Genomic DNA, 22,940 nt, shown 5'->3' on the forward strand with positions numbered 1-22,940 from the left:
TGCTGTGGCAGAGAAGTGTGTTCTTTCTTTTCTAAAATCTTTTTAGTTTTCAAAGGTGTGGTCTAAAGAAGCATAGAGTATTTTTACTGTTTGCGTGAGAAGAAGCATCCTGTATGAATGGCTCTATTCTATAACTGTAGTACATCTGTGACTCTTGAACACTTCTTTCATTATCTCTGCATTCATAATCTGTACTATTAATATAAAATGTGGCAAATGGCTCAGGTTTTTTGTGTTTTGTTGTTGTATATGCCTGTGTTTACAGTCTGTACTTAATAATCATGACATTAAACTTTTATTCTTACTGGGCTTTAGTTTGTCCTTGTTTGAGGAAAGTGTCTTATCTTTGTTCCTAGCGATTCTGTATAATAAAAATTATTGATACATAAAAATAAGATTTCTAAAGTGTTAATATTGGTAAACTGGCAGAAGAGCAGAAGATCCTGTGAGTTAGTACTGGTGCTGCACTGGCTGAGAGGGTTACACAGATACCATTGTAGAGAAATGCCTTTCTGGCACTTAATGATATTGTATCTGATGCTTTAAAGAATAAAAAATCAAAAGACTTCTCCAATGATCTAATATTCTGATCTTTAATGTGATTATTTTTGTTACCCACTCACACAATTTGATTAGATGACCTAAAGTTTTTTAAATGAAAAGGCTAACTCCTGAGGTTTTTTAGTTAGATGCTGTGAAGTTAAAAAAAAATACAATTATTCAAATGTCTGATTATGCTGTCCTAGAAATTAATCCCAGGAAAAGATTTTAAAAAAAAAGAAAATTTGACTTATGTCAAAAAGTTCTGCGCAATAAAGATGATACCTGTAGGCTCAAAGCTACTCCTTGTCCTTTTTGATGGTTTCCTTTATGTTGTTACTTTGAGGCAGTTATAGATGGAAGTACGGAAAAAATGGTGCATTGTTTCTTAAGAATAGGATCAGTTCTGTAATGGCATCTTACGATTGTGCCATTAGTACTTCTTGTAAGATAGATAAAAAGAAGGTTTTGTTTAACTTCACATTTTATATAACAGAAATTTTAGAGGAATCTTGTATTTTCAGTCTCTCTTTCCAAGAGTAGTTCTGTTAAATGTTAAGTAGCTAATTAACATAAATGCTCTCATCACAAGTCTTTGTAAACTTCTATTCAGAGAATCAATGGTGGATGCTAGAGTTTAGAAGAGGGGGATTTTGCCAACTGAGGTGTTGTTCATGAAATCTGTTAACTCTTATCAAAATGAAAATGTGTAGAAATTAATAGATTTTTAGTAAACGACTACGCTCAGTTCAAGAAGTGCTTCTGAGGAGCCAAAGCCGAATTTTTAATTGCTGAAATCCTTGAAACAGAATTGCCATTTGCTGTCTGTATATGCTCGTTATCTTTCTGCAAAAAACAGATTCCTGTAGTATTCCAGTCATGCTGGTTAATTGAGAATAGGTGAAAAGACTATGTAGAGGCAATGTATTTGTTCATATGTTTTTACAAATAGTTTTCAAGCTTGGAAAGTGAAAGATTTTATTTTTGGCATGGCATAATTTAAGAGTTATATTTATGCTTTATGCTTATTTAATTACTAGATGAAAGTTGTGTTTACTCAGCATCTTCATTAGAAAGAAACAAAGCACCTTGAAGAAAATTATTTAACTTCTCAACAAGAAAACTTAATATTTTGTATTGTTTTTACAGCCTATTTAATTCTAAATAAAATGATAGGTGCAAACATGATCAATACAAGATACAAGCATGCAAGCAAGTATGCTTGGTTTTGAACTTGCAGACCCTAATGGCTTGTAGTTACATTTCCCAGGTTCTGGCTGCTTGATGAAGGCAGTAGTAAGCCAGGTAGCTTACTGTACATCATTGACAGGAGCCAGCTGTCTTGAACTACCTTGGTTTTACTATGGGGTAAGGATGTGCTAAAACTTGCCTTTGCCTGTGTACTTGACATCATTATTAAAGCTGTAGAATTGAATTTAAAAATACCATTGAATAAGAAGTACTGTAACCTTTCATCTTAATTCAAGCATTTAATTCTTGTACATCTGGCACTTGGTTGACTTCTCCCTTTCTTCAGCATTCTTATAGCTTGATGTGGACACTCTTCTTTCACAGTTTTTGAGCCCAGTCCATTACTACCTCACACAAATACTGTAAAAGTGTTTTTAAAAAACAAACATAAAAAGCTTGTTTTATAGCTGTGTAAACCAATTGATGATAAGCAGCATCACTTGTGTTAGAAGTAAAATATCTTGACATTAAAAAGTTTGCAGGATAATATTTTTAAAATTCCCTTCATTTTTATGAACATTTTATAGGCAGGGGTCCTCAAACTACTGCCTGCCACTTCATCTGCGTGCCGGCCCCCTTTTTAAAAAGTTTGAGGACCCCTGGATTAGTGAAATCTAACCCCACAACATGCAACATAACATGTATACGTTCTGTAAATTGTGTGACAGTTATTGATTGGTGTGTTGGCCAAGCCCTATACAGGTCTGTTGTTTTTTCTGTGCAATGTACATCAGAGACTGAGATGTAAAGGACTGTCCTGAAATTAAATGGGCTGAAACATACTGGTTTGGTGAAAAAACGAAGAGGTGCTTGGGTTACTCTCATGTCCTGTAAGATTTCTTGGTCTTACTGAACACTTAACATTATTGTTTGTCGCTGGCATGCCAGAATGCCTTATGACATGGTGGTCGGCTGATACAACGGGTAGAGTTTGATAGTGACTGTGCATGCTGTTTCAGAATAATAATAAAGGCAGGCATGCAAGAAAACCTTCCGTGAGGTGGGCCCAGAGCCAGGTAGTGTTAAGTGCAGAAGGAATTGCATGGGCTGCTGGTACAAAAGGTCTGGGTTGAAAGCAAGCGTATTTATCCTGGGTCTTACAAACATGTCTAGGATCCTTGGCCAGTTTTAAATTTGCTGTCAGTGTCGCAGAGAGAAGGGGAGAGAGAAGATAGGAATCTCCTACAGGAGTATGAAATTATTTCTGTAAGATCTATGCAATAGGAAGGAATGACATGAGGAGTCCTGTAGGAGACATAATTAGTGAGCATTAGGGTGTACTGTCAGCCTGACAAGGTATGAGATGTTAGCTGTCTTTATCTTTCCGTAATGATGTTTTAAGATGATCCTGTGCAAGTGTGCAGTTACATGGAGGGCAAAAGGATGTGAGAGAATTGCCAGAAAGTAAATGCTATTCAGAATCACTGGTAATCTTCAGTGGGATTTTTTCTTTCAGCAAGAGGGTAGAAGCTGCAGGGGTGAACAGACTTTTCTGGTAAAGTCATAGTTAAATCTGTTAACTTAGTTGGAACTCTAAGAATTTAGAACACTATCTTTTGGACTACTTGGACTTCTGTGAAAGGTGAAGAAATTCCTTAAGGACTGAGACCTTGAGGCCTTAATTCAGAAAGTGCTGTTCTATACTGCTGCTCCCCACAGAAGGTTCTGGCTGTCCTTACAGTAGTGGAAATTATATAATTGAACTATTAGTGCTGCTGCATCAGGCCAGGCACTGTGGAAGAGAAAATACTAGGCTATAAGTCTGCTTTTTGTGCACTTAATAGAGAGTTATTGAAAAGTATTGCAAGCTTATGCCAATAAACTATTCTTAAGAGATTGGTAGGGGAAGGTGCTATATTTCCTTAAGAGCTATATCCAGTATAAAATACAATTGAGTCTGAAATTACATACAAGATTTTATCCTTGCAAATATAAGACAACATTATGTAGATTGTAAGGCTGCTAATTTATTTTTGAGACTGTATATGGACAGTCCTATTGAAGCTGAATATCTGACAATTTACTGCATAACTGCAAAGATTTGTCATAGAAATCACTGCAAGCTCAGCTAATTGAAACTAACATTCTGCTAATAATCTTTGAGATTGAAATTTTCTTAAGGCTTTGGAAAAGTAGCAGCTGTGTCTCTGAGGGGCTTCCTTCTCCATAGAAGAGTGTGGATATCTATGGGTTTTTACAAGTCATTCCACCAAAGTGGTTTAACTCCGTGTCTTTGCATGGCTAAGATGTTTTGTGCATTGTAGTAGTTTCCCTGTAATACTGTTGTATTCGTGGCCCATACAGGGAATGTGTTCAATGCTTATTAACTGGACAGCTGTTGTAAGCAATAATTTGGTTGGGTTTTGCAGCAGCTAAAAGAACGGCTTCCCAAACCTGTCTACAGCTTAAAATAAACCTAGGAGAATGTCATTGAGGAGCTTCACAGAGAGACTCTTACAGTAGTTTTGTTGTACAGCACCCGTTCCTAGATTTAAAACACATTTCCAGAAAGCCACATGACATACAGTGCAGAGCAGGAGTGGTACAGATCTGAGCGTTCCTGTGTCTGCCGGGAAGCAAGTCATCATTGCTACCTGGTGGCAAGCACCCTTTTTTTGCTACCAGTTTATGGGATTTGGTACTGGCTGGTTTAAGAGGATTATTGTGATTGATGCATGTGATTATAAAAGCACACTGCCTCTGTGTTGTAAAAAAAATAATAAATTATATATATATATATAAAAAAATCTTTGATCCTTGAAGAGTTCTGTGATGGCCTCATATACCTGGGTAAAATTAATTCCTACCCTGATTATCTGCGCTTGTAAAGTAATCAGGCTTTTAAGTTTGCTTGGGTAAATTTCCTAGTGTGGGTGATCTACCAAATCCAAATGATGTTTCCAGTGTTTTTCCATATTGACTGAAGAAGTGAAAGCAACCATGTCCTGTTTGTTTCTTTTACTCTGAGAGATTGTGTCCCCTCTTTACAAGTACAGCTGGTGAAGTTTTTAATGCATGCTTACATTTAGCTAAAATCTGCATAGATTGGATGAGAACAGGGCACACATTTGGGAGACCAAAGGGTAAATGATGATCACTATCAGAAAGAGCGAGGCAGCTAAGCAGTACTGGTTGTAACTTATAAATGCGTGTTATGTTTTCCAAAAGCAAGGAGGAGAGGCCTTGCTGGGGTCTGGGGAGTGGGTATGTGAAGGTTTCAGAAAGCTTTGAACAACCTACAAGCATACCTGTATCACCTAGATTCAATAACAACATGAATATTCTGGGGTTATGTTTCCACAGCTTCTTGAGAACAGGTCACTGTGTTCCTGTTACGCCATGCTACGTTTCTGGTTTGCTCATCTAAGTTTATGGAGTATATATAGTCATGTGACAGACTATGAATTTTTTGTTAATGCTGGGTTTTGCCTGATTACCTCATAAAACTTAAATGACAAAGCGAAGCCTGTCAGGTGGTTGCATCTGATGTTGGTGCAGCTTGTGGCTGCTTGTCAGGTGTGTTTTGTTTTCCTCTTTGAATTCTCTATCCTGAAATTTACACTATTGTGCAAGTATAAATGCAGATCTATAAATGTAGAAATATATTCTGTTTGGTTACAACAGCAGGCAGAAAGTATTCTGTATGCTATGTCAAAAGTCAATTCACACATTTTGTTAACCCTGGAATAATTTTTTTTATGTTCCTTCAGGTTTTTTTTACATGAGTTTAAAGCTTGAGCACTGCAGTATATGCCTATTGCATATACGAAATCAAAATATGAAACTGAATGTTCTTTTTTATTAGTAGGGAGTAGCAGTGTCAAAGAAATAAAGCCTGAAGTTGATGGGACAAGTGAGGCAACTAGCAAATACATTCATGAAAACAATGATGACTTCCTTTTGTTCTCTGAAGTCTTGTTGATGATTGTGGACTATTAGTATAAGAGTCTGGTCTTTACCAAATGATTGTTTCCTTTCAGAACTGTTGTTTGCTCTAACTTTATGCTACCTCAGCTTGTCTTTCTAAATGTCATCATGGCCATCATGGCCGCTTTTTCATCTGTAGTTGTTTCTAACAATAACCAGTACTACCCTAAATTCTGAAATTACTTGTTACAGTAAAGTTAACGTTAGTTAAAACACTATAGTATAGAAAATTAAAGCTTTGAGGATTTGTAAAAAAAATATTTTTAACATTTGGGATTTCAGGTGTTGCTTTGAAATTGAATATCCATGTTTATTTTGTTTCTCTTGGGTTTAGCCTGATTTTTCTTACTTGTGTGAACTCTTTTTTTTCCACAGAAGTGAAATACGAGGTAGGGATGGTCAACACCCAGGGAAAAGCAAGAACTTGTTCATAATGTTCAAGTTCATAGAGAAGCAAGGAGGGGTGGGGGGTGTTGTGTTTGGTTTTTTTTTAAAAAAAAAAAAACAACAAAGCTTGTTAAGATTTAAATGATGCAGGAGAAACTGACGGATTTATGACTTTTTTTTTTTTCTTCAGGTTCGAGAAGATGTGTTAAACTCCTTAAATAACAACTTTCTACAAACACTAAACCAAGCATGGAATGATCATCAAACAGCAATGGTGATGATTAGAGACATTCTGATGTATATGGTGGGTATCTTCTCTTTCACATGTTTAACTTGATACAGTAACTTGTCTTTGACAAATGTAAGCAAATAAGCTGGAGGAGTAAAAAGCAAGGCATGCTTACCAGTCCTCTTCCTTAGACTACTGTCTGTCCCTTATTTTGAATTCCCTGTGTGCATGTGAAACTATTGTGGGTGTGTGACAAATTATAGTTGGACTCTTCTTTCAAGTTAGCTCATTACTGCTTGAAAAAAGGCTGAATTTTGCAATTCTTAAAAAATAAGCTAATCGGACCCATTCTGGCAGGTTATATATATTACTCGCACGTTTCGGTTCACGTAGCAGTGGTTTGTTAATGTGAAAAGCATGACACTGTAAAGTCTCCTCAAACTTCCAATATAGCTGTTCTTTAAGGTTAAAGGTTTGAAGGGGATAACTTCGCTTAGGCATAGTCTTGTGTCCTTGAATGTTAAATTCTCATTGAATCCTTTGCTGTTCATACACTGCCTGGGTACGAGATTAAGCAGTGCACGTAGATGAGAGTGCGATCTGTGGTTGTAATTTTAGATGTAAAAAAAGCATTCCTTACCTGATAGCTAACAGAAAAGGTCTTTTTTGAAGAGAGTGGAGAGGGCATTACATTCTTGTGTCTGGATTGTGTTATGCTTTAGGTGGTTGGTATATGTTTAAATTCCCAGAACGGTAGGCATGCTCTAGGATGGAGGAGAGTGTATTTATTGCATAGCTCCTAGCCAAAGGCTTTAACTTCAGAAGGAGAACAAATGTGTTGTGACACTGTGGGGGTTTTATGTAAAATCTTCTCCCCCCCCACCCCAAAATAGCATACTGAGGATAGTACTTCATGCAGTATTATACAGTGAAGGACAGATAATGGTAGCGTGCCTTTTTTTTCTTTGTCAAAAAAGATGATTAGCTGAAATTGTATGCTTATCTGCTGAACAACTGGAGTCAAGAACTTACCTGGTAGCTTTTAAAGATCTCATGCTATGAAATTGAACCTGTTTGTATTACCTGTGAAGAAATCCATCTTGGTTAATAAGCTACTAAAAGTTAAAGAATTTGGAATAATTATTGTAGTGACATAGCTTAATTGTTTGGGGGTTTGGTGGTTGTTTTTTTAATGGATTTACTGACTTTTGCGCTGTAGATTGTGTGGCTTTTTGGTGGGGTTTTTTTGATTTTTTTTTTTAAGCTGGGAAAAGACTGCATATCTAAAGATAGAGGGCTGGATAAAATGTGGCGCTTAATGATGTGTGTATCTTATCTTGCCAAAAGGGAGATTGAGATGTTATTTTGAAGATGTACTGTCTTTCCTATGAGAAATCCTGGAATTGCTGATCTGTTTGTAGAGGACAAATACAAATCAATGGCTGATAGCTGCATCTGGGCAAATTCAAGAATAGGTAATGATTAGAATAATCTACCAAAGCTAGTGGTGAATTTTCAGAAACGTTTGAAGATGGAATCCAGAGCTTTCTAGTGAAGTAGCCGTTGTGTTTTAGCAAAATACTATGTATTATTTCACTACAGGAGGTGCTGCATGCTCCAAGGTACATAGGTGGTGAGAACAGATAATGCAATGTTATCTGCTGCTCTTGAATTCAGTAACTCTTTGAACTTTCAAACAATGTCAGAGAAAGCTGGCTTATCGGCTGGCCCTCTTTTAGTATATTGACCAGTATACTGAGGACCAAGAAGTCTCCTCTTTGTGGAAGGCTTACATGCTTCAGTTAGCACTTCTGGGGGGAGATGAGAGCTCTTTTCTAAGTACTTTTTGTGCTCAGGAGAGCAATGTCTTGATTTTTGTTTGAAGCTTGCCAGTGCTGTTAGAGCAGACAGCCTTTACTTTTCCACCAAAACTCCAGGAGATGGGAGACCTGCAGCATTCCTCCAAGTGCAGATTGGACTTCGTTGGGTTTTAGTTTAGATTCAGAATATAATCGTAAATAAGTAAACTTTAATACCTCTGGAATCATATATATGTCTTTCATGTGCTGTTTCGCAGTTCCAGACAATTTCAAGTGGCTGTTCAGTCGAGTCCTCCGCTTGACTATTTGCCTCCCAAAGGCTTTTTATCTTGTACCAAAATGAGACCTAAAGAAACAGAAAGGATGTATCTACAATAACATGTATTTCTACTATAATAGTAAAAGTAGAATACATTTTTCTTTCAAGATGCTTGTATAAACTTGTCAAACTTGAGCACTGATGTCTGTTAAATATCTATAATGTATCATTTTTTTTCTTTATACATTTACTCTTTTTTAGTTCGAACTATCTAATGCAAGGAGCTTATACAATGGGCAGACTGCCTCCTTTTCTTTGATGTAAAACAAATTGTCATTAAAAAATATGTGCTTTGATTACATATTACATATTTACATATTTAAAGTATAAGCAGTGATTTAAAACAGGACTAGTGTCAAAGATTTGCAGTTTCACTTTTTTTGTTATTGGGGTGTCCTGTTGATTGAAACGTAATTCTGTTTGTTGGAAAGAGACTAAGAGCAGAAAACTTCTAGTCTTGACTGTGTTAATTCAAAAAGCTTGGAAAAGCTGCTAGTACGACTAAATTATAAAGCAGAGGAACATCTGGTAAAAGACGAGACCTGACTGCTCTTCAAAGAAACAATTTTCAAGAACTTTATAAAATAAGGAATGATTTGTTCTTTATGATGTTGAGGCTGAATAAAATGTAGTTTTATAGTGATATGTTTGTCAGAAGTTGTTAATACCTTTTTATTCAAGCACAACTAACATGATTTACATAAAAAGTGTTTTATCTTAAAAAACCCTCACTTTATAAACTCAGTTACCAGGCATTGTTGATTCATATGCTTGTGTTCCACCAGGAGAAGTATATGCATTTATAATATATTTATTAATAAGGGATAACCCAGTCCTTCTCTTACTTTGTAGGCCGTCCCAATTACTTACCCATCAGTTTCAGGAAAGGTACCTGTTGGTACCCAGCAAGCCACAATCTGGCATCAGTGAAAGTAAAATATTTAACATCCCCTTGAATTCTGATCTTCCTCTCTGCAATTCGTGCTTCAACCTAGTGATTGTACATCTTAAACTAAACTACATTTGTTTTAATGCCGTGTTTGTTTTTCAGTTTATATTCACCCATTAACTCCCATATCATCTATGTCAAAACACTGCTCCAACCCACCTTAATATCTTTCCACTGTTTAATTTTGCCACTTATAAAATGTATTCTAAAAAAGACTTAATTGAATTAATTTTTATTTTAGATTTTGTACAGTGAGGTTTGTGCATTATTGTATTTATTGTTTGAGTTTTATGTCAGGTTTTCACTTTATGTGCAGAACCTCTTCCACAAGACACTTGTAAAGCTTGCCTTAGACTTGCATTTTTAAAAAAGTGTATTACCTTGTCTCTTGTATTGTGGTTGCTGTCTGGTAAAGTCTGCTTGGTTTCAGGTCTGTTGCAGTTCTAGTGTGAGGTTTTGCAACCTTCAATTGCACAGTAAAAGCGTGTGTAACTTTCTTGAGATATTCCAGTTTCCACAATTGAATTTCAAGTTTAATAACTCCACTGCATCTTGTAGTATATGTGCACAATGTCTCCTCCTTTCATTTTATGTTTAGGCTACAGTAATCCGTGCCAGAATAGATGTAATACTGTCTGTAAATTCATGGCGCTGTATGCAGCAAGCAGTGAGGTCATGTCCTAAGCACTAAGTCAAGTCATGTACTAACACGTGTTGACGTAGTGATGTAATGTACTGCATTTGGGCATATCTGAAATTCAGTTTCACTTACAGTTGCAGTACAGGTAAGTGCACATATGGTAGTTTTTGTTTAGCTACTGTATGCAATAGTAGCAGTGGAGGTGCAGTTGTTTGTTCTTCAAGCTCCATGAGCATGAATGTTCTTGGAATGTCTTGTGGAAACTAGTCTAAACTGGATTCTGTGGTGACCCTTCTTTACTACTTGTACTTGCTAAATTTAAAGCAATTTCAGGTATGCAGGCACAGCAGTCACACCCCTGGCTGCATTATAGGCATATGGGTAGTGCCAGTTAAACAGTCAGTAGCGAACAATGACTCCGGTGAATACAGCTGTGTATTTTGCAGAGGGCAGAGCATTCCCTTCTCATCTGTGCAGTGCATAAAGCCGGTGTCTTGATTTAGGCCAGCACTGACAGATCAGCTATGTGAGTTTTGACCTCAGGGCATATGACTCTTTGCTCATGGTTTACGCCCAAGGTGGTAGGTAGAAGTGTTGTTTTTATTTCCAGAACTAGGATCAGAGACACTTGCGTTATAGGTATACACAACGGTGTCTGAAGGCTACATCATCCAGGTAGTGCATCCGTGCAGAGATGGGCAAAAAGCAGTTGGTGATATGTTACAGTAGGTAACTTGCTTTAGTTGACATCAGAGTTATTCTGCAGTGTAAGCAGCACTGTAGTTTCTGAATAATTGCTGTCTGAAACTCCACCCTTGTCTCCTGAGAGTTACTCTTTAAGCACCTGCTGCTTCTCCCTGTGGGAAGTGATTGCTGTTCAGTAGCATGTAGCCCTGTCAGTCAAACCTGTTCCCAAATGTGGCTTCCTGTCTCCACAGTTATTTTTTTTTTTTTAGGTTGGGAGAGCTTGCAGTAAACAGTGAAAGTGATCTGTTACCAAGGGTAAAGCAAATCAGCCGTATCAGAAACATTAATGCTGCTACCCTAATTTGGGTATTGTAGAGTGGTCTGGCTTACTAAAGAGGCATCGCTGTTCCGTTGAGAAGAGTTTCTAGTGTAGTTACTATTTCCTAATGGGAGTGTTTAGCACTGGCAGAACAGAAGCTATGCAGATGAGTCATGACCATGGCTTTAATCCATTTTGATACCCTGCTGCCTGTGCTGCTGAGACCTGAATGTTCTTCAGCAATAATATATATGTGTATTTTTCTCCTCAAGTTATAGAGTATATTAGACACTACTTTTAATGTTCTTTCATCTCTTTGAAAATGTATTTTAAGCTTCTCATGCATCAGAATCACATTTACTTCTGTTCTTGATGCAAGTATGCAAATAAGGGAGTGAAGTAAATAACCCTGTTTCTAAATAACAGGAAGAAAATAGTGACATATGGTGGTCTAGATCTTTGCAGTGTGTTGCTTAAACTGACTTCATGAGACCAATTAGTAAACTTTTTGCTTTGAGGCAGAACTGAGCTTGCTTCATGAGCCACTGAGTAGGCATATCTGACCTGTTCCCATCTTGTTTTTTCATTTAAGTGCTGCCGATCTGAGGGAGTGAGTGGGAAATCATTAGTGAATTGTGGAACATGGTGTTTCTTTCCTCTGGTCATTGAGTGTCAATCTGGCATGTAATTAGTATATAAATAATTTTGCCGTGTAAATTTAGCTGCTAAAATACTGAAGGGTATGGAGTCTGTTCCTCCTGATTTTTTTTTGTAATTGCGGAATTTATATAAACTTACAATTTTGTAATCTTTTTTCCATAGTCTGAAGCATGCTTTTATTTTTTTTAATGCTTTCGTTTTCTAGGTGTTTGAGCACAACACTCAGAATTGAAGCGTAGTTAAAGCACTTAAGTAACTGATGGAACCAGTGCAGAAGCTAATCTTTATACTCAATTTCAAACATTGACCTTCATCCTTCCTGGAATTTGATTTTTATTTTGTTATAGCTATGTAAATTTTAGGAAAACCTTAGCACAATCAGATCTGTGAGTGGGTACAAAACTCTTTTTAACTTTTTTGACTATCATCGTCCTGAGGCTTAAATGGCTGTAAAGCAGTATTTTTAGTAATTACCCAAACTGTTACATTAGAGGAATGTATTATACCCTGATGGGGAGGGGGGGGGGGCGGGATAATAATTGCTCATCTCAGAAAAAGTTTGTAAAAACTCATAGGTTTTCCTTCTTAATGTTTCAAATGGTGTTACCTAGTACAACACTACTGGATATTAAATGATTACGCTAATTTTCTGTCTGTTTAGTAACTCTGTTAATAGTCTTCCTTTCTAGAAGGTTGGTAAGTTGGGAGAGAGGAATAGAAAAGGGGAGACGTTTTTGGAGTGTTTCTGTTGATAGCAGTAAGAAACTCAAGGTGTCTGCTCAGCAGTGTCTCAGTCAACTCTGTATGTTGGTGTTTGAGCTATACAGACTTGGAATAAAGTTCTGAGGATCAGCCTTGATTTGTAAACATAGGCAGCATGGGGCTAGTGGATAGTTGAGGAGCTTGATCCTTCCTATAGACTGAGATCATGTATGGAGGTAGAATTTAAATCCATATTGAAACATTAAAAATATTCTTTCTTGCCCCCCTTCTTTTTTTGGGGGTGTGTGTATGTGCGTGATTTTAATAAAACATAACCAAGGTATCAAGATACTTGCTCAGGCTGATTGAAAGTGAGTTTGTGGGGGTGGGGGCTTCAACAGAAGTCCTTATGTACAATTTTTGCACTACCAATCCATAAATGTTTTGGTTGTAACTGTTCTCATTTTGGCTTGACACTTCCTTCTGTTCATCTAATGATGATATTTCAGCAAATTCCACTGAATATTGGGGGACAACTGACTGTCTAAAATTAGTAGTAGGAAGATTCATGGGAGTTGGGGAAAAATTAATCAATTTTTCCTGAAGAACAAAAAGGGGCAGATGAAAGGGGTTTGAGTAGGTGACTAAAACCTCTCTGAGATGGTGCCATGAATTTTGTCAGTATATGGAGATTACCCTGCCCCCAAACAAAAAAGTGGCTTAAATGCTGTGTTTACACTCTTAAGCAAAGTAGACTTTCTATGTAAAGGAAGTTTTGGAAAATGGGACTGATTTTGAATTTTGAGGTTATTCATAATTTCTTTCTATGAAGAAAGGAGAGAAGATAAATTTGTTTGTTTTTGTACAGTGGAAATATGACCAATCTTGTGCCATTTTTAGTAACAATGGGTGTACTGAATTTAAAATTTTATTGCTGTGTATGCCTTCCTTGTAGGACCGTGTGTATGTACAACAAAATAACGTGGAAAATGTTTACAATTTGGGCTTGATTATTTTTCGAGACCAAGTTGTACGCTATGGCTGTATTAGGGATCACCTGCGGCAAACTCTGCTGGATATGATTGCAAGAGAAAGAAAAGGAGAAGTTGTAGACAGGTAAGATGTTTGTAAGTGACATCTTTTGATGTAAAGAATGCCAATTTACATGCCAATTTTAAAAAGTGAATCAAGAACCTATAGAAATAAATCATTACTTAAGGCTGCATTTCTGATCACAAGTAAAATTTCTTCATAATCTGGAATAACATATTTCTTTGTACATTTAGGTTTAGCATAATGGTAAATGGGGAAGCTTATTAATGTATCTTTTAATATCTATCTTGTATTTTTTTAAACAACTTTTGTTAAATCTCTCAATTACTGCTGTGTGTCAGAGCATTTGGTTATAAAGCAGAGTTTTGACAGTTCCTTGCCTCTTGCTGCCTTGTATTTCCTCTGTACTGAGAGGCTGTTTAACATTCTTGTACCTGGCTTTTTTATTACTATTTTTGAAGTTTTCTTTTTTAAATCTGTTTCCCTTGCTTATGTTTTGATTTGTCTGTTTCTTGATAGTTCAGTTGCATCTCTGAGCTTTTAAATCTGATACTCGTGTTCTCCAGCCACTTTAGTAGATCTGGAGTTTTGTGCCACACGCTGCAGATATTGCAGTTGAAGTAACTTTACATTTTCAAGTTTTCTTGTGTATCTCCAGTTTCAGAGCAGCTGTTGGGTGTGGAGATACATAAACTCCATGCTGCTTTGGCAGCAGTTCTGTGACTGAGATTGCCCAACATGGATTTATGAAGAGAAGAATACTCCCTGGCAACAGCTGTGTATTGTCCCCTACTGCCAGAAAGTGGAATTTTTTTCTTGGATGCAGTTCTTTTGTTTTCACATTTTATTGATGTATTTCTATGCCTAAACAAATGCTTAACTTGCTGATGCATTTTCATTTTGTGGCAGTGTTTTGTTTTAACAAAAAAAACCAAAACAAAACAAAACCCAAAAATAGCCAACAAAAAAAAAAAGCCACCCCAAACTTTGCACTTCCATCTGTGCAGTTGTTTTGAATTGCTCAATTCCAACTTACATGTGCAGTTTTCAGTTTGCTTTGAAGTAGTATTTTTGGTTAATTCCTCGTTTGTTGAAATATATTCTTAATAGTTTTCTGAGTTAGTAGAACTTGAGACCTGTTTTTTCTATCGTTGTATTTAAAATATTTAATAAATATTGTCAGCTCCTTAGTTTAGAACAAAAACAATCAATCTTCCTCCTGCAATCTTCTTGAAAACCTGTCATGTACCAAAACATTTAGGATCGGCTTTTTATTACTACATTTTCTTAAGTTGATATTATGTTCTGAATTGTTGTTCTGCTGTGTACTCTTTGTCTTCCAAGCATGTGGATTTCTCAAGTTGTTAACAACTTACTTTTTGGCAGAGGCGCAATAAGAAATGCTTGCCAGATGTTAATGATTCTAGGTCTTGAAGGAAGGTCAGTCTATGAAGAAGATTTTGAGGCTCCATTTTTGGAGATGTCTGCAGAGTTTTTTCAGGTACATCAATGTTGTAATATCATATTTGAAATGTTACAACTGCCTGGGAGAATTTGTGGGGCTTTAACTGCTGCTTATTTGATCTGTATGTCCATCTCTATTAAATTACAGAAAAAAATCAATAACTTGGGGGAAATTTTACAGAACTACAATAATTTGAATGTAATTTTGAGCTATGGGTGCCAATAACTTGTAAATTAATCATCATGCTACTTTTGTGCCTGCTTTGGGCTATTTCATGCAACTTAGTCTATCCCTGCACTGTAGCCATAGTCTTTGAAATCACAATATCATGAGAGGTTCGAACAGTTTCAGGCTGGGAATGGAGAGGGCAGACTACCTGTCTAACTGCCTTTGAGGAAGCTTTGTTTCCTTCGTAGTTTCTACATTTGTGAGTTATTTTTTTTGTAACAAAATGAAATGAGTCAAAAGAAGTCAAGTCTAAGTGGCTGTCCAGTTGTTGACCAGATGCTGAATAATGCATTTTAAATATTTCCTAGAGCTTTTTTGTGAGGTAGTTTCAGGAAAGAAGGCACTTGAACAGTGGTTGAGTGTAATCAAGCTCATCTACTGTTGGAAATTGATAGGAATTGTAAAAGCATGTTAAAAGATACCTAAATAAGATAACTTGTCAGCCTCCCAATTCTTACGCAGGATCAACTGTCTGTCATACCCTCTGATCTCCAAACTTCTTTGAAGATCAGAAGCATATATTGCACAATCATTTAAAAGTCATTGTATTCTGTTTTTCATTGATGCTACATTAAATTAAAAAAAATAATTACTTTGAGGGTTTTTTTCTTAGCTTTGCTTTAAAAAAAATCTTCCTTCCAAAAGACTATGCTGACCAGTATGGACAGAAACAGTTTGATGTGAAATAATGTGCTCAGCATTGTCACTAATGAGAATGAGAACTGTTGATCCCCACAACTCATAAATATGCCATAAACTGGTATTTGAAAGGAACTTTTGTCTCTTCCCTCTCCCCATCCTCCTGTTTTTCTTTGAACCTGTGGCTAAAACTCTGGTTGGTAACTGGAAACTACGTTGGCTTAGGTTGTTCTAGTGTGAAAAATACCATGTTCATACTGCATGTACCCCCTTATGTATGTAACACAATTAACATAATAGAACCTTTATTTTGTGTTAAGCATGTATGTAAATCTTGGGGATATAATCATCTTACTTGTTTTACATGCTGGGTTTGATTTGAACTTGCTTATAAATGTTGATCTGAAATAACTAGTATGTGTCTTTTTTCCCCTTTAAAAAAAAGTCTAAAGTATTAATTTATGTTAATCACAGATGGAAAGTCAGAAATTTTTAGCTGAAAACAGTGCTTCTGTATATATAAAGAAAGTAGAAGCTAGAATTAATGAAGAAATAGAACGGGTGATGCATTGTCTGGATAAATCAACAGAAGAACCAATTGTGAAAGTTGTTGAGAGGGAGCTTATTTCCAAGCATATGAAAACTATAGTGGAAATGGAGAACTCTGGGCTAGTTCATATGCTGAAAAATGGGAAGACAGAAGGTAAGACTGCATCCTATGGGAGACAGAAATGCTTACGATACTGCTTAACTGTTTTTAAATATAGGATAAGTTGAGCTTAGTGTTTGTGCTCCTGTGTAATTGTAAAAATACTTCAGTGGCTCTGTTTTGCAAACATCTGAGATTACTTCAGAGACTTTTAGAAGGCTCTTATAACAGAGCCTGTGTGTATAACTTGTTTCTGTTTAGTACCAGATACAGGTACGTACTTGGTAAGCCAAGTATCTCCTAAGAAAAGTAGAAACCTGTTATAGTGGTCTTTATCACCTTTCTTCCATGAGCCATTTTATTACTTTCATTCCTCTAGTATGTAGCTGTCAAAATACATTGATGTTTTTGGCCCACAGGCAGTCATTTAAAAAGTGCTAGTGTAGATGACTTACTAAATGGAAGTATTGTAGGACCTCTTCTTGGGAAGAGGGCTTTATTGCAGAAAGAGTCAGCTGTTCTTAAAGGATAAGCAGCTTATCAAAGTGGTTAAAAAAGAAGAGCTTGGCTTTATTTGGTTTTCCCTAATAGGGGTTAATGTGGGACTGACTGAATGAAACTTACTACGGAAAGAAACAGAACGTAAGTTTCTAAAACAGAATAATGAAGAGAGTGATCGTAGTATCTATATTTAGAAATCAGTGCTCATGCTAAAGCTGTGAGAATGGGGACCAGACTTGTTGCTTAGATGAATAGCCTTTGTTCATTAAAGCACCTTCACAACCTACTGGGTAGAGTGACAGAAGTGAGCAAATTTCAGAAAGAGAATTACTGTATTGAAAAGAAAAGTGATGGTACCATACTTTTTTTTTTTTCTCTTTAATATCCAGTTAAGATAGCCTTCAGGCTGAGTGTACAAGGATGTTGAAGGGTATTCATAGGTGCAGTAATGAGTTTAACTTTTGTAGGCCTTGAGTTTGATTTAGTTAAATTTAGAGAGGAAATAGTTGCTGCATTGTGAAGATAAGATTTTACATCAATGTACAAGGATGGACTGCTTTTTCAGAAAGCCATGTTTAACCTAAGCCACTTCTCATGATTTTAGATGGATGAAACAAAGTCGTATAAGATTATGTGGCTGACTTTAAGATAAATATTAATTAAACTCCGATTTTTACCAGTTTTTGCTTTTATTACAGAAACAAGCATCTCATTAACATTGTCCTATTTGCTTTAACTTATATTTTACTTGAGAACTTTTAATACAGTATTTGATTTTGGGGCTGATAATCTTAAAAGCTACGTTCTTAAATATCACTGGAAAACATAATTTTACTGAAGCTTTAGGAACGCTATCCTTTCACACAGGCTTCAACTTTTGCTGGCCTGGGGATCAGCAGTAACAGATTCCATGCTATAGACAACCTAGAATAATGGAATACAATCTTTCAATTTTCTGGCTACTGCAGTCAGTATGTTTGGGGTAAAGGAAAGGGGACATCAGAAGGGGCTAGCGCCTGAGCTGTTTATGGGATGCTTTCGGTGGCTCAGGTGGCTGAACTTTTACTGCCGCCTTTTGCTATGAGATGAATGAGTTACAGAAGTATAACAGATGTTATACTGTATATATATTATGTATATATATTGCACTCTATATATATACAGAAGTGGAGGATGTTCTGCATAATATCTCGTTCTTGTTTCCAGACCTTGCTTGCATGTACAAGTTGTTTAGTCGTGTGCCAAATGGTCTGAAGACAATGTGCGAGTGCATGAGCTCATACCTGAGAGAGCAAGGCAAAGCACTAGTTTCTGAAGAGGGAGAAGGAAAGAATCCAGTTGACTACATTCAGGTAGTTATATATTTGAACTTTCCTTTCTTCCATCTTTCCCACATTCCCCCGAGTAGCAGTTATGATTGATGAGATTGATGAACACACCACGTGACTGATAAGGTAAACCTTAATATTGATTCCAAAGGGATTATTATTATAAGATACATTAATAGTTTTGTTTAAAATGTACATTTTTTTGTGCTTTCAGACATGTTTAGGACTCTTACCTAAGTTGCTTGGAAAGTACATGCTCAGTTCTTGTGCTTTTGATAGCTGGTTTTATTAAACAACATATTCAGGCTAATTACCTAACTTCTGGGAACTTTTTGGATAATCCTAAATGATAGTTGCCTCCAGAGTGAGTTCTACATCTGCTGGCAAATAGCTTTATAGTGTCCATTTTGTTTAATTTTATGTGATGTTAAATGTCAGTGTTTATTGTGACAAAAATCACATGACAGTATTTCATGGCAAGATTAACTATGACTGAGAGGTGAATGTGTTACAAATCATAACAAATCACTTGCTTCATTCTTGGTCACCTGGAGAAACGGAACACTTCTGCGTGTTAAAAGATGTAAGTGTTCTTCCTTGTTCTCCAGCTCTCACGAAGTGATGTGTACCATTAATTTATCAAGATCAGAAAATATACTTCAGGAGTGTTTGTCGTGTGTCATCTCCCGTGGTCTCCGAGAAGATGGTTTTAAATTTGTACATAAAATTGTTAAATTCATTGCACTTTAAGAAAATGCTTTTATAGCTGGAAGATGTTTTATACTTAATACAAAAATGTGTATTCATTAAACATTTGTTTTGTGGTTTTTTAAATGTGTAGAAGTCCTTGTTTCTGGTCTTTATGAGAAACAGTGCTTTATGTCTGTTATCTCTGCTGTTTTGTTTGAAATAAATAACTTTGCTAGAACTGGTTACTATTAGAAGAAGCCATTTGAGTATAAAAACATTTCTTCTTGGATTATTAATTTTCTGGCAATGCTGAAGCAAACTTCTTACCAAGCTTGGACAAGAATCACTTCTCCAGGGATTGTTAAAAAGAAGAGAGATTGCCCTGTGAAATTTATTAGGCTTAATGATTAAGGGCTGTTACATAATTTTTTTTCTTGGTGGTATGATTTATTTTTTTAAAAGAAAAAAAAAAGCAGCAAATGATGTGGAAAATAAGTGTGTGGATTACTTTGAAGCAGTTTTCACTCATTTTAAATCCTGGTGGACCTAAAGGCGTATCATAAAAAATGTAACTGAGAATGAGTTAAAAACTTAATTATGAAGATGCTATTGATGTTTCCCGCTACAAAGGCAAGTAGCATAACGAAGCTGAAGACTTCTGGCCATACTTCATGTGCTTTGGCAGATCTCATCCACTCAGTATGCACCCTAGCTGTCTGATGAAGATGTCAAGGGGGAGGGATTGATGATACTTCATTACTGCTAAACCACCCAGCAGGTTTATCCTCCACTTCCATTGACATGAAGGAAGAAGAGAAAAATACTTGTGAATTAAGAAGCCATCTCACTCTTCTCACCTTGGCCATGTTCATCTGAATCTTTCAAGGACTTAAATAGCAGTAAGAAGACAAAGAAGCTACATTATACCTTCAAGAACAAAACTTCATCATAGTCCAGCACTGGTTCTGCAACGTGACATCACCAAACCCTGAGCATAATTGGCGAGTTGATTGCAAGAGCATTGCCAGGGGATTAGATTTAAAACTTCTTAAAATAATTTGAAGGGATGTTGAAATGCTGTTGTAATTTAAGGTATAACAGTTTCTCCTGTTTAACACCAGGTTGTTCAGATGGTGTACTCCTGGAGAGGAGACATAAGCTAACCTTGGTAAACAGAGAGATAGTGGGATTTACTTTGCATTTAAAATTTCTAATACGCATTAATTAGCCTGTCTAAAGACCATTCCTTTAAGTGAGATGGTGAGTTCCTAAGAAACATTACTACTTCTTTGAGTAATTCTTGAATGGCTTCTTTAAGTAACCACATATAAATAAATTTTTAAGAAATCAAGGATTTAAGACCATTTAACCTGAACAGTTTTTCTGGGCAATAGTTGTCCATGATAAATATAACTCCTGAATGAAAATTTTAAACACCATAGCCCACCCCAAACGCTGTCTTATTTATGCCTAAGCCCTGTGCATATCATACATAATTAGCAAGGTGCTTAGGTGATTTTAAGAAGCTTCCCCCTCCTGCACTCGGTGGTTTTAACTCTGAGTGAAGATGGTACAAATCCTAAAAATGATGTTAAGCATCTGATGCTTTAGTTCAGAGGAAGCGGTTCGGTTCAGGGCCATGAACATGACACTGGTAACTGGAGAACTACTGCATGTATCTAAGTTTCGTGCATTCACAGTGACTCTTAAGGATTAGTAAGAAACACATGGTTAAATAATGCAGAACATGTCTATAGATTGGAAGGGGGGGGGGGGGAAGCCTAACATGTTACATTACGCGCTTGTTGTCGCAGTGTGTTTGCTCCTTAGACTTGTTTAGTAGCTCTAGGGGTGAAGTTAATGGGTGCTTAGCCTCATCTTTCCCAGATCCTGTGTTTATTATAGTGACTTTGTCAATGCTATTTGAAATAGACACGGCTTAACAAGTACAACAGATACCTCCTCTAAGTTGTGTAAATCAGCCTGTTGAATAAAGGTGTTTAAAAAAATGTTCTTACTCTTTGATTAGCCTATCACAGAAAACTGCACCAGTATTTGACACCAATACTTTAGCCAGTTTATCTGAAAAATGACTTGTATAAGAGATTTATGGCAGCTATATATATTTAAAATTTCAGATACTTTCTACATAGAGAGCTTTGCAAAATCTCTGACTGTAGTGTGGTTTTCTCTATGACTTCATCTATTATTACTGTTTTACAACTTGCAACTTCAAATCAGTGAGAAGTTTCTGCCTTTTTTTTAAAGGGTTTACTGGACTTGAAGAGTCGGTTTGACCGCTTTCTTCAAGAATCTTTCAATAATGATCGACTCTTCAAACAGACTATTGCGGGTGACTTTGAGTACTTCCTCAACCTCAACTCTAGGTCTCCAGAGTACCTCTCATTATTTATTGATGATAAGCTGAAAAAGGGAGTCAAGGGAGTAAGTATAAACAAAATTAAAAGATCGTGCTATTTCCAGTGTAAACTTGTATGAAATGAAAGTAAGCTACTTTGCTAAGAATCATTTTTATGATACGGTAATACTGCCTTAAAAAAAAAAGAAGCATATGTGACACATCTGAGCTTATAACGCTTCACACAGCAACACCTCAAAGATGTTGTGTGGCTTGTCCCCCATATCTGAAGCAGTATACCTGCATTATTTCTGGCAGATGCCCCCTCAAAAAAAAAAATAATTAGGTTGTAGTAGATTCTGCAGATCCCTTCCTTCAAAAGCTTAAATATAATTTCCTTAAATATATTGTTATAATTTGGCAATTACTCTCAATACCTAGTAACTTCTTTTGAAAATTGATTCACTTGAGTAGGGGAAACAGTTTGTCTTTGCTTCTTTTTACTGCTTTTACATATCAGAGGACTGCTACCATATCTGTCTCGTGTAGCCTAAGTACAACTGTTTCCTTCAGTCTTGCCTCATAGCTTTTTTTCATAAATTTTTTTGCGGTATGGCACCCAGAACTGGACAGGATGATTCAGCTGAGGCCTCAGTGGCTCTGATTAAAGCTGAATATTATTGCATGCATCTTAATGCTTTGGGACTCAATATGTTCTATTTATTTATAAAATAAGTAATCGTTGTATTTGTTGTGGCACTAGGCAGGCTTTGCAAAACGAGTCCTAACATTTAAAAGCTTTCCTTCAGAGCTAACCTCCAATACTACTGACTGCCATCTGTGCTTTTTTAAAAATACTTAAAAACATATCCAAGAACTTTTACTGTATTTATCCAGGCATTCTACCCATCCTTCGCCTCCCTTCTCCCTCACAATTGTTTTTCCCTGTATTTCAGATCTATTCCTTTCTCTGCTGTGTTGAGTTTGTGCACTGTTCTTTTGGCTCTGTAGTTCACATGTTGGACCAGTTTTGTTGGCTTCTTTATTAGGCTACTATTAGACTATATGCTTGCTGTGAATTACTTTTAAGTATTTAGGTTGTATAAGACACTTGTGCTGGAAGGTTAAAACCAGCAAATTATTTATTTTACAGCTAACAGAGCAAGAAGTAGAAACTATCTTGGATAAGGCAATGGTTTTATTTAGGTTTATGCAAGAGAAAGATGTCTTTGAACGCTATTACAAGCAGCACTTGGCAAGAAGACTTCTTACAAACAAGAGCGTTTCAGATGACTCTGAGAAAAATATGATATCCAAATTAAAGGTAAGTCTGGATACTTTTTACTTCATTTTTTCAGCAATAAAGTTTCTTCTGTTTTTATATAAGGGTTATATAGATAACGTAAATCTCGACTGCTGTTAAACACAGATTTGATTTTAAAGCCCCAACAGAAAATATGAAAGGCTTTTCTGAATAATTCTGTAAATATTGGAAAGCACTTGTGGTGAGAAAGCAGTCTAGAAAACAAAGCTAATTTTATTTAACAAAGCTAATTTATTTTTTTTTACTGAATTTGTTAAGACTTCCCAAATGAAGA

At 36.2% G+C, this 22,940-nt stretch overlaps 1 protein-coding gene across 2 annotated transcripts in view; it reads left to right on the forward strand.

Moving 5' to 3' along the window:
- The window catches only part of CUL3 (cullin 3), a 58,582-nt gene that overhangs the window by 21,059 nt on the left and 14,583 nt on the right, over positions 1-22,940 (forward strand). For both annotated transcript variants that reach the window (XM_056358380.1, XM_056358381.1), the window contains exons 3-9: positions 6,296-6,409; positions 13,386-13,546; positions 14,870-14,984; positions 16,290-16,518; positions 18,172-18,317; positions 21,252-21,428; positions 22,496-22,666. In XM_056358380.1, coding sequence (XP_056214355.1) covers positions 6,296-6,409; positions 13,386-13,546; positions 14,870-14,984; positions 16,290-16,518; positions 18,172-18,317; positions 21,252-21,428; positions 22,496-22,666 — 1,113 coding nt within the window. The remainder of the gene's footprint in view (positions 1-6,295; positions 6,410-13,385; positions 13,547-14,869; positions 14,985-16,289; positions 16,519-18,171; positions 18,318-21,251; positions 21,429-22,495; positions 22,667-22,940) is intronic.

Source organism: Falco biarmicus, chromosome 13 (assembly GCF_023638135.1).
Source record: "Falco biarmicus isolate bFalBia1 chromosome 13, bFalBia1.pri, whole genome shotgun sequence".
In the NCBI taxonomy this organism is placed as follows: Eukaryota; Metazoa; Chordata; class Aves; order Falconiformes; family Falconidae; genus Falco; species Falco biarmicus.